General features: G+C 44.4%; 4 protein-coding genes across 4 annotated transcripts; 2 read left to right on the top strand and 2 right to left on the bottom strand.

Moving 5' to 3' along the window:
* Positions 1–3,403: 3,403 nt before the first annotated feature.
* On the top strand, positions 3,404–6,421 carry L199_004661 (uncharacterized protein; the record flags this gene model as incomplete). Its single annotated transcript, XM_064890386.1, has 3 exons — positions 3,404–4,743; positions 4,798–5,956; positions 6,023–6,421. 3 exons carry the CDS (start codon positions 3,404–3,406, stop codon positions 6,419–6,421), a joined length of 2,898 nt encoding a protein of 965 aa, XP_064746458.1.
* Positions 6,422–7,684: 1,263 nt separating this feature from the next.
* L199_004660 (uncharacterized protein) lies at positions 7,685–8,485 on the bottom strand (the record flags this gene model as incomplete). The annotated part of the gene is made up of 2 exons (XM_064890385.1): positions 7,685–8,269; positions 8,330–8,485. 2 exons carry the CDS (start codon positions 8,483–8,485, stop codon positions 7,685–7,687), a joined length of 741 nt encoding a protein of 246 aa, XP_064746457.1.
* A 1,599-nt stretch (positions 8,486–10,084) lies between these two features.
* L199_004659 (uncharacterized protein) lies at positions 10,085–11,137 on the top strand (the record flags this gene model as incomplete). Its single annotated transcript, XM_064890384.1, has 1 exon — positions 10,085–11,137. The coding sequence occupies one exon, from the start codon at positions 10,085–10,087 to the stop codon at positions 11,135–11,137; it is 1,053 nt and encodes a 350-aa protein (XP_064746456.1).
* A 300-nt stretch (positions 11,138–11,437) lies between these two features.
* Positions 11,438–13,503, bottom strand: L199_004658 (uncharacterized protein; the record flags this gene model as incomplete). Its single annotated transcript, XM_064890383.1, has 5 exons — positions 11,438–11,836; positions 11,897–12,053; positions 12,113–12,533; positions 12,594–12,825; positions 12,901–13,503. The coding sequence occupies 5 exons, from the start codon at positions 13,501–13,503 to the stop codon at positions 11,438–11,440; spliced, it is 1,812 nt and encodes a 603-aa protein (XP_064746455.1).
* Positions 13,504–13,575: the final 72 nt, after the last annotated feature.

Raw genomic sequence — 13,575 nt, 5'->3', positions numbered from 1 at the left:
ATCAGCACACTGTACAGAGGCAGACATCATCGCCAAGTCAGTCTGTCGCAGACTATACTTTCCCACGCAAAAATTTCGTTATCAATCATCGAATACCTGCTTGCATCATCACCATTCAGTAATAGCAGCAACTAGGAAATATCCGTGAGAAGCTTCACTTAAAGGAACGGCCGAACAGCTTTTGTTTGATACTCGAGTACGCAATCAAAACTGGAGAAGCGTGGGGATCAACAATAGATTAGCTATATGATTGTGGATGATTAATTGACAGGAAAGAAAGCTATACAATCAACGATACCGACATGATGTTTTGTCAATATCATCATACTTGCTAGCCTTTCAACAACATCTTTACTTTGATCAAGAATCGAAGACCATTCACGAGAACCGATTGAATAGAAATAAAAGATCAAAAAACGGAAGTGAAATTGAGATTGAAATTGGAATTGGAATTGAAACATCCGTTTGTATCTGTAAGTTTCCACCCCATCGAGACATTCCCCAGTCCAAATTTCAATTCAAACCCCCCTCTCCCCATCTCATCTCCACACACCGATTGAGATGCAGCAACAACGCCAACGCCAATTCTCCTTCTTTGGTCATTTGTTGATAATTTTCATATTGGTATTCAGACGAAAACCTCTCGGTGATACCTCATACAATCCCATCTTCGTCTCTTCACGAACTAGTTGTCCACCGACGACAACAAGTTGGGATACTGCACTTCGGGCATTGGGCAGATTAGAAGAACAGATCATTAGGTCTAGTCTAGAATAACTTGGGTAATTGCTGGATGATTGAGATTCAGATCAGATCATCGACAGAATAAGGTGAGTGATAGTAACTATACCGATCCACCTATTTTCATTCCTTCTATTTCTGGGAATACTCTTCTCCACGCGATTTCCTTCTATTTGTTTCTGAATGAAACCTCTTCGTGTTCTTGTTTCCTCTCTCGGATCGTTGGGGTTGATCGCGGTGGGATACCTCTTGAGAGCGTCTGGCATCTTCACTACCTGCCCCCTCCTTGTTTTTCCTCTTTTACTTCTTTTCAACTTCCCATTATCGCTATCGATCTGATCATCATCGTCATCCCCTTGCATCGCAACATTACTTTCGTTTGATACCATCACCATCCTTCGAGTTATACATCCACGGTGCTGGTCATCATTTCTTTCGAAACGCGTCGGAGAGTAAAGGGAAGATTGAATATCTCAATCAACCTTATTATCTACCATATGGACACGAATACCCATACACATATACCATTCATTTGAATCCACATCACTCAACGCTGGACGCTCTCCTGATATCTTACATCATCTCTTGTCGAACTTTAAAAACCATAAATCAGAGGTCCCCACATATCACATTGATTTACGACTCCATTCTTCCCTTCTCCCCCATCAGATCTCAAGCATAAATAACCTTGGTTACATCTCATTGTTTTCGTTTTATTTTCGTACTTGATTAACATATCATCGCGACATTTCAACAAATAACACATAATTGTATGTTTTCTTCCGCTTCTCTCACTCCCGTGATCATCGCCTTCTTGATCCTCGTGTCATACTATCTACCATCTCAACGTTTCACACTTACTCTCTCCATTGTGTACCGACCTCCCTATCTTGTTCAGCTGATCTGATCATCAATAATTGCGATTGATCAGCTGCTCGAGACGACACAATATTCTCCTTGCCCTGTTCTCCGAGTTGTTGTTGGTGTTCCGTTTAATTACTTTACGGTGTGTGCTTCTCTTCGGTCTTGAAATAGAGTCCGAAGGTATAAACCCTATGATTGATTGATATCCTTTGATCTATGATCGTGTTAAAGGGGTACCTTTGGCCTCGACCTGGGTATATTGGGTTGTCTGTGCTCCATCAATCATACACAAACATCTACACAACCGACTTGTCCTTTACGCGTGTTTATTTTTGGATCGACGCACGAGCCCATCCTCGTTCCCATTCCCATCATTCGTCTGGTTATCTACGTCACTCGTCTTGTATTTGTTTGTTTTTCCCCTAATTCCCTATTTCACCATCAACTTTGTTTCCTCCTCTTGACAACATATATCCAACACCATAAACAGGGAACTCGAGCTGACTGGAACTGATACTTTCTACTTCTCTCTTCTCTCTCATCTTCAACTTTCTCTGCTCAACACCCCAACATGGCTTGATACTGTATAATAATCGATACGACAACAACGACAACGACACGACTACAACCTTCCATAATATACCACCGACCCTTGTTCCGCAAAACAGCTATCAAACGGTCAAAAAGGAACTTTGTGGATTGCTGAATTGTAAAATTACCAAGAGTAAGTATCATCTCTTGCTTCTCTTTTGCCCCAACAATCTTCCCATGGGGAACCAGACGGCTTCTTCCTGCTTGTTTTTCGATTGTCTTGGCATCTTGTCATCTCCCCCCCTCGAGTTTTGCGAGATGCTTCTTTCAACTTTGCAACATTTCCCACGCACAAGACTTTTTGTTTCTTCGACCTTCTCTTTTCACATATCCAGACAAACGCCTCCATCATCTGATCAAGAGTCTACACAACCACTCCACTGGGTACATCTCATCTCTTATTTCTATTGTTCACCCATCACTCAATGAACTTTTCTCTCTCCTTTTCCCCTTTGCCCCGACATGGGTGATCGCACCGCCTATGTCGATATTCCTCCCACGTACCACTTAATTGATCGTGTGCTAGCTTGGTTGGTCACCAAGCCGACAGAACCGCCGATCAAACTTCGTCAAAGTTAGTTGTGTATCTCTGTATATCTAAACTTCTTTCCTCCTTTTCTCATCAAACTCGACATGCTCCGTTAAATGGCATTTCCACACTCCCATCTTCCTTTCTCATACTATAATTGCCTTTTCCACTCTCCCTTTGATCATTCATCTCGTCTTTCTCGTTCCTCACTTTGTTTCCTTTCATTATTCGACTCAGATCGTATTTGTCTAGAAAAGCCATCACCACCGCCTCCTCCTTTCTTGCTTGCCCCGTAAGGGATGACCCATTCGTCATACGAGCAGATTGCGACAATTGCCTTGTCTTCTCACTGTAACTTCTTGGGGTACGTTTTCGCCATTGTGTGATGTCTTATGATCTCTCACTCGAGGTACTTTCTGTTGGAATCGCGCTTCCTTCTCATCTTGCCAAAAGCACCTGACTCTTGTCTCTTGCATCTTCGCATTCCTACGTCATCTTTGAACCGTCATGATCACTATTGTCCTTACAAAGCCTGATTCTTCGTCCGTCTTCTCTCTTGTGCACACTCTTGCTTCCGATATCCCATACTCCACTCTTTTCCCCTTAACATCATCTCGGTACATCTGAACCTTCCAAGCTGACTTGATTTCTTCCTCTCTCAGTACCGAAGAGATCATTATGCCATACGCTGAGCCAACACATTCGCCTATGGCCTCTCCTGTCAAGGAGAGCCCTTTCCACTTCCACCGCAAAGCTCACCACACTCCACCCAAACACATCGAGGACATCGACTATGGTGTTGGTTCCTCCTCTGGACCCATGCCTGGAATCCCTCGTCGGAACTCAAGCCACTCTGGTTCATCTACGCCTCGTCGAGGGATGTTTGACTCTATATCGAAAGCCACCCACGCTATCAATTCACAAACATTTCCCATCTCACGACCGATGGAAGGTTTACCCCGAAGATCACCGTCATCCTCTGGACCCAGTTCGCACTTAGTGTCAGGCTTACCGCCCGCTGAGAGCAGCTCGTTGGGTCTCAAACTCCATCCCAGCCCCATCAAATCACCACTCCTGCATCGAGCTGTCCGAGACTCGATGACCTCGAACTCCACTGCCGATTCGTCACTCCCCTCGACACCCAGCAGTCCACATGTCACTCTTCCTGTTCACATACACGACCCTTCCAAGAATGGTGAATCATCGGTTCCCTTCCCCGCCTTCGACCCAGAGTTCAAACCACCTCCGCGATCGTCGGCATCTCGGGGTCTTCTCTCACCAAACAGCAGACCAACCTTAGCCAGCATGAGAAGATCCTCCGCTGGTCACGTCAGAGGTGGTCAGAATTCTACTGGTTCCCTCCAGATAACCTTCCCACCACCGGTGTCACACTCGGATGATTCTTCACCAATAATAGGTGGTAGCTCAACAATGCTTCGGCCGATCAATATGATCCGAAAGAAGAGTGGTGAAATAGTGAAACCTTCCCTCAAACAACGATCAATGTCAACACCCGATCTCACTCGTCAAGCACATGAATCTCCTACCGATGAACACGATAGTCCTCGTGGATTCGGTGAAGAGCGATCGAAGAGTGTGAGATTTGCGGATGCTAGTGAAGGAGATGCAAAAGCTCTAGAGAGTGTGGTGCTATTCCTTAGAGAACAGAAGGTCACGGCTGTAGGGAAAGCCGCAGATCCCGAAAATGCTGCTTATACCGAGACTGAAACGGAGAACGATACCGATACGGACTTCGTCCAATTCCGAACGAGAAGGAATGCAGCTGCTAAAGCGGCGGATGAAAATCAAATAATCATGGAAGGTGCTAGTAGGATACCTAGGAAGAGAACCGATTTCTCACCTGATGCTAGAGGTAGTTTAGCAGGAGAGAATGTGCTGCTGGAAAGAATAGAGTTACAATCTGGTTTAGGGCCCTTATGTATGAGAGGAACGGCTGTCGTCAGAAACGTTGCTTTCCAGAAATGGGTTGCGGTTAGGTTCACACTTGATCATTGGCAGTGAGTTGAACAATTCTTTCTATAATTCATCCTTGCTGACTTCGATACCTGTAGAACCGTTTCCGAAGTGGCTGGTACCCACGTCTGTCATATTCCAGCTGCTACCAGTGGTGATGAAGGATGGGATAGATTCAGTTTCTCTATCAAACTTGACGACTATAAGCGAAAACTTGAAGAGCGTCAATTGATCCTTTGCGTTCATTATTCAGTTGAAGGTCAAGATTGGTGGGATTCGAACGACGGGATGAACTACAACTTCACCTTCAAGAAGCCCGCACCTCGTCGCAACACTCGGTCGTCTCTGCCTCCATCTTTAGGCGCCACCTATACCACCGAAGAGCTGCCTTCAGGTCTCCCAGGCTTAAGGAAGAGCAACGCACCTCCACCTTCAGCGCATATCAACAAGGCTTTCGGTGCTCCCTCGTCCGGTCCTGCGTCTTGGGTATTCCCCAAACTGTCACAACGAATGAACGGTCAAGTCCAAACCCCATCTCGACCTGATTCACCTATGCAAACTCCACCTCCCAATTCATTTAAGCCTCCTGCTCCCCCTTCGACTCACGCTCACCTTACACTTGCCAAGTATTGTGCGCCTTCACCTCCTCTGTCCCCAACCAAAGATGCGTCGCCCACAATGCCTCAAATCGTCAGTCCGGAATCGTATGATCCTGTAGACTTACAACGAAAGACCAGCATGAATGTCATCAACGGCAACTACGCCACACTAGTAGCTCCTGATATGGGTCATGAGCGAAGATCGAGTTGGAATGGTCAAAACAACAGTTGGGATTCGTTTTCCCAGGCCATGGAGAACTCAGCTTCGCCCTCCAAATCCTCCAGTGGCGATGCCACCCCCACAGCCCATCGATCTCCCGAGGTCCCAGAAGATGATCAAAACTCGACTCCTGAACACAAACCTCTGACTCTCAAGAGATCTACTGGTGATCTCAGAAAGCTCATGCACGATGCTGAGAACGCTGATCTGGGTCTCATGACTCCTCCATCGTCAAATCTTTCTTCGCCACCTACGCCGACCCACACCGGTCTCCCAACTATACCGATGTCACCTGCACCATCAGCTTCAACTGGTGAATCTTCTCCAGTAGAAACTATGAGCAACGAGTCGACGCCCGATCTGGCTTCTTTGTCAATTGAGATTGACCCAAAGCAGAAAGATCAAAAGAAAATGTTGGATAACAGTTATCAGGAATTTGTAAGTTAGAAAAGTATAGTGAAACCGGTAAGCTTGACTAACTTTTGTACTCATCCCATCTCATAGCTCGACAAATTCTGTTTCTTCCAATCACCTCGAATGACACCTGTTGAGCTTGAACCGGTTTACAGTCGACCATCTTTCGTGCCCTCGAAAGGCGACAATTCACCCAACGGATTCCCCTTCTATGGAACTGGAGGTAATGGTCACAATTCACCTCGAAATACACCTACGCCTACGAGACAGTACAACTCGGCTCAAGATGCCTTCAATTTCAACGCTACTCCCCGACCCACCAGCGCTGATCATCAACAACAGCAGAAGCTGAACTCTGATGTATCATCTCCGACTAATCCTCTCGGTCATTTGGCTCCTGGTTTCCACGCTTCACCGGCTGATACGAGAGCTTGGGCACAACAGATCCACAGTAATACTGCTTCACCTTCGTTAACTGCGGCGAAGTAAGACTTCACATCAACACGAATCTTTGGATTCTACCATTTGGTTGGATAGTCATCATATCGCTATCTCATTCCATTACTTTTTTGACATCGTCATGCTTGTATCTTAGAAATTCCTGTGCATATCGTATATTCGCATCTTCGTTCCTGTTACCTGTCTTCTCTTTATTCGCCATCTTCACGTTGTTATATAGATCCCACCCTCCCCTGATTTATACTATCCCATTGTTTCCACTTTCTAAATATAGATTTATCTGTCATTTGTGACTCGTTAATTTCCATCATGTTAATACCCAACTAAGCATGTCGTTCTGTTTGTTTCTTATTTCCTTCCTATCTCATGTACTTTCGCTTGGACCCGTTAAACAATACATGTACACGAAGTCATGTAGCTCATGTTCCTTTTTGGTCTCATCGTATCTTGTACATATCTCTTTTCACATTCTTATATAGATTATCGATCACTATCATCATCGTCATCGTCATTGTAGAGACTTTCTTCCTTGGATAACCAAAAGAAAACACTAGATGTGTATATTTTGTTTATTGATATCGAGGAATGAATAAATTGAAATGAAATGAAATGAATAGCTGTCTTACCACATGTTCTCGTGCGCGATATTTTATACGATCGAGAATATCAGAATCTAAGAACGTAGTTCAGAAGGCATGGTCTGCGATAACCGAACGAAAGTTGATAAATGTATATACATATGCTACACAGACGTTACCAAATAATATAATAAGTCAAGCCGATTCTCTGATCTATACTAAATCGTTGGTGTGATAAGATGATGCGATCATCGTTGATTTTGGGTACTGTAAGTCTAAAGTCCATTGTCTTTTCTCGAAGTACATAGACCTGTATTCACCTGTATATCCTTCTCTTTCTTAACCTTGATTTTGCCCTCAACACTTTCACCTTTGATTTCATCTTGTGCCACTGCTAATCTTTCCTCCTTTTCCTGATATCTCTCCCCCCTCTTCCTTATGTTCTACTATCCAAGCTGCTGCTTGTCGACTTAATTGGAAGTTGCCCCATTTCTCTTGTTCGGTTGCGGGGCCAAAGTGAGTTGTCGAAGTAGGATCCCCAAAAATAGCATCTTCATGCAGATTCACCAGATTGCTCATCCAACCAGCTTCTGATCAGTCGTATCATGATCACACAAAGGTCTGCGGAGTCAATCGTCGCGACAAATGTGTAGGGACCGCAATCGACCTTTTCTACAATCACGTCAACCTGATGCCACAAGATCAACATTCAGTTTCAATAGGTGATATATACAATGATCCTGAAGTGATCACTCACACGACCGTTTTTGTGCATGTTCAACCGAACAGGAGCAGAAGAGGATGGCTCGTTTCCCGTATCAACATAAGTACAATATGTGTGGAGACCTGACCATATATTAAACCCGATAATGTATTTGGGATCGTTGACCTCACGAAAATTGCAGTCGGACTTGCCCCCAATTGAGAACTTGACCAAATTGTGATGCTGTGGTAGAAGAGTGACCGAAAGGGAAGTAAGTAAAACCCGTAAAATGCTCTCAGCATAGCGTCCAGCTCTCCAGGACTCTAGATCTTTCAATACAGTCTTCCAGAACCAAGGTAGATGAGGAGTTAAGTGATCGGTTGGCGTGAGTTCTGCGTCATCCCAAGCGACTCGTTGGTTGTGGTTAACACGGAACCTGTCATGAAACGAAATCTCCGGTTCAATGGTATTAGTCAATGGTGATGTTGGTTTTGGTGCAGGATTGCTCGTTGCATCTTCAACTTCAGATATATCTTGTTCCCCAGGTGATCGTGGGGAAGTCGCTGGTCGTTGGAATTGAGCTTGATCGGCACTCGACTATTCGAAATATGAGAAGGCTCAGCTGTCTATAATTTTTTCATACTATGATTCACTCACGGTTGAATCGGATGTATTATAGTTTTTGGGACCTTCGAGAATCTGTTCTGCACCACGAACAAGATCCTTGGCTTGTGCAAGAAAAGCAGTGATTTGCTTTATTTGCTCATCCTTATTATCACAGCTACTTTCTAGCTCTGAGTATCTCTTCAACATCTTCTCATTCTCCTGCTCCAAAGTTCCTTTCTCATCGGTAAGCCGTTTCAGATGACTTTGGTGTCTGCATATTGACTTTCCCATTGCTTCTTCGTTGTTTGAACCCGGTTGATGAGATCACTTTTGTCCTTTTCTAGCTGTTTGAGCTTCTCTTCGAGCTTAAATACCTTACCTTGCTCTTCTTCAACAAATTGTCGATGCATTTCTGCTTGATGAGCCATATCATCCTTGAGATTCTGAATGTCTTCAACACAACCATGATGATGAAGTTGCAAAAGATCTTCTAACTTCTTGATTTTGTCTTCTTTGTATCTATCTTCATTTTGTAGTCCTATGGTCTTGTTCTCTTCATCCTCAACTTCCGATCTTAGCTCCTTGTTCTCAGTAATTAGGTCCAAATTGGTTCTTCTGAGATTAGCATTTTGGATTTTAACTTTCTTGCTCTCGGTTTCCAATTTTTTTGACCTTGTCTTTAAGCAACGTGATGTGATCTTGCTGATTCGCACTGTCCGTGGAGGAACTTTGGGGGATGACGGTATTATGATTGATATTTTGTGGTATGACTTTGTCTGCCATGATGCCGATGGGCGGGAGATGGTGGCCAAAGAAGCTTGTATTGACAGTTGTGAGAGAGCTGAGTGGAACGATAGCCGATTACTCAGACAGGTAGGTGAACGACGAATAAAGCGATTTTTGTGGATTCTTGAGACGATGTATAGAAAGTCAGAGACTAGTAAGGTTCAATTGCTGTGAACAACTCTATAAGCTTTGACTGGTTCACGCGTTGTTTACTTTTGATGGGGAAATGATCATTCAACGTCGGAGTGGTCCAGACTGACCCATCGTGTGTAGGGCGTAATCATCAACCATGGACCAAGAATCACCAATCAGGTTTCGGATCATCCGCCACCTGTCAGCACATCCCGTTCATGAGTTCACCGACGCTATGCCAACACAGCGGGATACGTTCGAGCTAGCTAAGCCTCTGTACTGTGTCCATCGAGTGCTTTCGGTCTGTCCATGTGCGAAAGAGGAACTCCACCTATCGACACCCAACCTACTTGTTAATCGCCTGATCGCTCGCACCAATGTGGCACTTGCATCATGTCGAACCGGAACCCAACCCTAAATTTCCATGTCCAAGTAATGATGGTCCTGGTCAACCTTATTTCACTTGACATCACCAACTCGTATCCCTCACTCTGTCCAAAATGACATACTACTTCCCCAAATCATTCCACCGACCCTTGCAGAGAGCGAAATGATCCGGCCGGTGCACCTTTCTCCACTATCCTCCTGTCAAGCGATATAGTAGGTTCAAGTCAACCCCGCGCAGACGTCGTAAGACATTCTTGAACTATGTTTCCAATAATTACCTCTGAACATGTGCACTGGGTTCCGGGTGGCCAATTCAGATGCATATATATCTGCGTGTTTCTGCAAGATCCCCCTTTGCATTCCTCTTCCTTTACTTATCTCCTTAAGCGTATCTTGATATATCACTTGATACACATAACACACATATCAAACGCCCATCCAGTCTGACCTCAAAACGAGAGGTATTATCATCATTCGAATAACTCTGTTACAACTCTCACGATGACTACCACACTCCAATCATTTACCTCTCCCCCTCGATACCGACTGAGCGATATGCAACCACAACAACCCCCCGACTCTTTTGACTCTCCAACCTCGACCGATAAATCAACTCAAACTCAACCTGGGGGATTGATGTACCGAATGATCTCCAACATGGGATATCCCGCCACTCACCAACCTACACCTCCTTCACCTGCTTCATCCACTTCCAAGACTGGCAACACCGAAACGAACGCTACCTTATATCTCAACACCCCTGACAAACTCATGAAATGGTTGAATCAACGTCCCTCCTCCACTACTCAACATCAAACCTATGGACATTTGGAACTTTCCTTCGATCTAAAATGGTTCCGAACTCATCCCAAGCTATTCACCAGAATATTCACTTCACCCTATTCGACCAAAAACGTCCCACTTGAAAATCTCTATTCGGTCAAACTCATTACAACCGGTGTGAACTTCTTTATGCTTGACCAAAAACCTGTTATCGATCAAAAAGGTATCGAACAATATACCGAACGACTAGCTATCACTTTACACCATACGCTCAGTGTGCTACTCCGAGTACTTGTTGACGACAATGGACCTCGATATTTTACATGGATCGATGGGAATAATCAATTCTTGAAGGTTTATAATAAGATCAGGGGTAATTCGAGTAAAGTGAAATCATCGAAGTGTCAAACTCCCGCTATACTCCATCATTGGATTAATACCTCTAATTGGTACTTTCCCTATCTTATCAGACCCACATGGTACTTCGGGGGAAATGAAAAGGGTGAAGAGAACGAAGAGATGTCTCCTATCAAATATATGAGTATTCCCGCAGAAGGTCTACACAAGTACATTAAAGGAGTGACGATGAATGAAATTATTGGGGATATCATCAGTAGAAACGAGGAAGAAGGTGAAGAAGCGATCATTGAGATTAGAGGTAAAGTGCAAAGAGGGAAAGAGAAGTATGTGAAGGAGTTGAAAGAGACATTGAGGGTTGTTGACGAGAAAGGTATAATCGTTTTGGTTTTCGTCGATGAGAAGGAGCTGTAAATCGAAGAGAGAGTCAGGAGAAGCAGGAGATGGACTGGATATATATATGTTTCCATACTTGGGCTTCGTGTGCTCGTTCGCCAGCTTTTCTTAGATATTTTGCTCGTTTGTTCGCTTAAAGAAACAACCCCCCAAAAGAAATCACACATAAATTCAGAACCAAAGAAAAATTGATTCCAATTGATTCTCTTCCGTTATTTTGTAGTGAAATGGGAATTTTACGTATCGAACCCATGCATTGGAAATTGAATGGAAGAACACAAATCACTGGTGTGCGATTGTTCTTGCACGCTGCAACGTCTATAGTCTACTTCGCACAAAACCCATTTCCTTCCTCCGTCCACCAAATTCATCCCTCCACTTGATCCACCATTCGATTCCAACATGTTTATTCTCATCGCTTAAATCTCTCACTACTATCTCGAATGCGTTCCTAGTCAGATCCATCCTTTCTTCCGAGTTCTTCTCTGTGGTCAATATCATTTGAGCTAGATCTTTTAGATGTCTTGGTAAGCGGGCGGAGTCGATGAAAGGGGTGATTGCCACCCGAATGTGTCTGATGTCGGGATTTGGCGTAAGGGCTGATAGGTAGGACAAGCAGAGGGCGGTGGAAGTGGGAGAACGCTTTGAAGCTGATTCGACAATCAGAGGGAAGGCTTGGCGAAATTGTTCCGACGAGATGTGTTTCTGGGAATATTGCTACGAAGTGATAATTCAGAGTGGGTTACATTGTCACAGAGCAGGTCAAGCAAAACTCACCTTTATGAGGATATTGGTGTGATTAGGTAATAGCGCATCGAAGAATGCCGTTTGAGCATCATTACCAGCTAAACTTTCTGATGAAGTCCTCAGTAAGGCAAGTAAGAACGCATGAGAAGCTTCAAAACTTGATTTGTGATCTGGTTTATGTACATGTCTGCAACAAACCCGTCAGCTTACAATCATTATATAAAGCCTTCGGACAGCTGTACATACCTTTCTGCAAGTGGTAATAACACGTCTATTTCCTTCTTCCCGAGGTGATGTATCAACTCTTCCCCAAGAGCCAATTCATACCCTACTTTAGCATCACTTGACTTTCCTTCTTGAATTAGCCTTCCGAACAGTGCGCTGACACCTTCATTACCACCATGGCTCGATATTATGTCCAAAGAAGCATATAAAATCTTATGGTAATCATCGAATCCACCTTGACTTGCGTCCGTGAGATATGCGAAAGATCCAAGCGTTGTCAATAGATGAATTGCGATTTCTGCAGAAGAGAGGGGTTCGAGAACATTGCGTTCGATTGCATTCGAGTTGTCGGGTTGAGAAAGGAGAATCTCAACAATCGTAGAGGCGACTGCGAGGAAAGAGAAAAATGTGGTTTTGTTTTGGAGCCATATTGGATTCTTATCTATGATGATGTTGTCAGCTGCTTTCATAAGCTTAGCGCGCCTCGATGTGAGAAGCTCACCATCCTCCTTTTTCATTCCAGCTACCCCTTCCCAACCCGATCCTAAGCTTTGAGCCATATTCTGCATCTGTTCGCAAAAACTGATCATCCTCTCTTTAGCGTGCCTCTGACTTGATGGTCCACCTGAATGTAACACCTCAAAAGATCTTGCCAATGCCCTTGAGAGATTGGGTACAATTGTCTCTGAAGATAGAGAAAAATGGCCGAGCTCTTGATACAGATTGGATTCGATCTGAGAAGTCATAGACTGATGTATCTATCAGATCCGCTTTGCTTTTGCTTTGTTCGTTTGTAAATCATCACTCACTTTGATATCGAGCGCCTGTAGCCTCTCCAAAGCTATATGAGGTATAACAGCAATCAAATCACTGGTGTCTGGATCAGAGGAGCTTTCAAGCTTCCCAGCCAGTGATAGAACCATCATCTCCTCAAGCTTTGTCCGACCATCACCCCAATCTATCTCTGGCATGTCATCTATTCCCTGCAACAATCCTATTCGCATCTGTATTGCGCCTGTACCATCTTGATCATCCGAAAGCGAGTCAAGCCAAACACCCAGCCACTCCCTAGCTTTTCTTCTCCTTCTCGTCTCTTTGAAGTACACATCAGCTGTTTCCTGATGTATCTTGGATAGTCTAGCAGGTATAGAAAGTCTGATGGCATTCCTAATATCTTCTGCTGAGATACCGTTGTGCAACCACAATGTAGGGGATGAAGTGATAGCTGAGATGAAATCTTGAAGGTGAGGTGAATCTAGCTGAGATAGGAAATGGGTGATGGCGCCTAGGAGGGTAGCTGGTGGTATGCTGATTGAGGTTGGGGATTGGAGGGTGGTGAGGAATTGAGGTAAGATGCTTAGGAGATCGGAGCTTGGAGGAGTCGAAACTGAAGCAGCCGCTGTCGAAGTCATGTTGGGCGTTCTAGCTCCGAGTCGCTATAAGATGACTCTCCTCGTCGTCAAGGGTATGTTCTGATGTTGCTG

The sequence above is a fragment of the Kwoniella botswanensis genome, chromosome 1 (genome assembly GCF_036426115.1).
Source record: "Kwoniella botswanensis chromosome 1, complete sequence".
NCBI lineage: Eukaryota > Fungi > Basidiomycota > Tremellomycetes > Tremellales > Cryptococcaceae > Kwoniella > Kwoniella botswanensis.
This window is presented reverse-complemented; position numbering and strand designations above follow the sequence as displayed.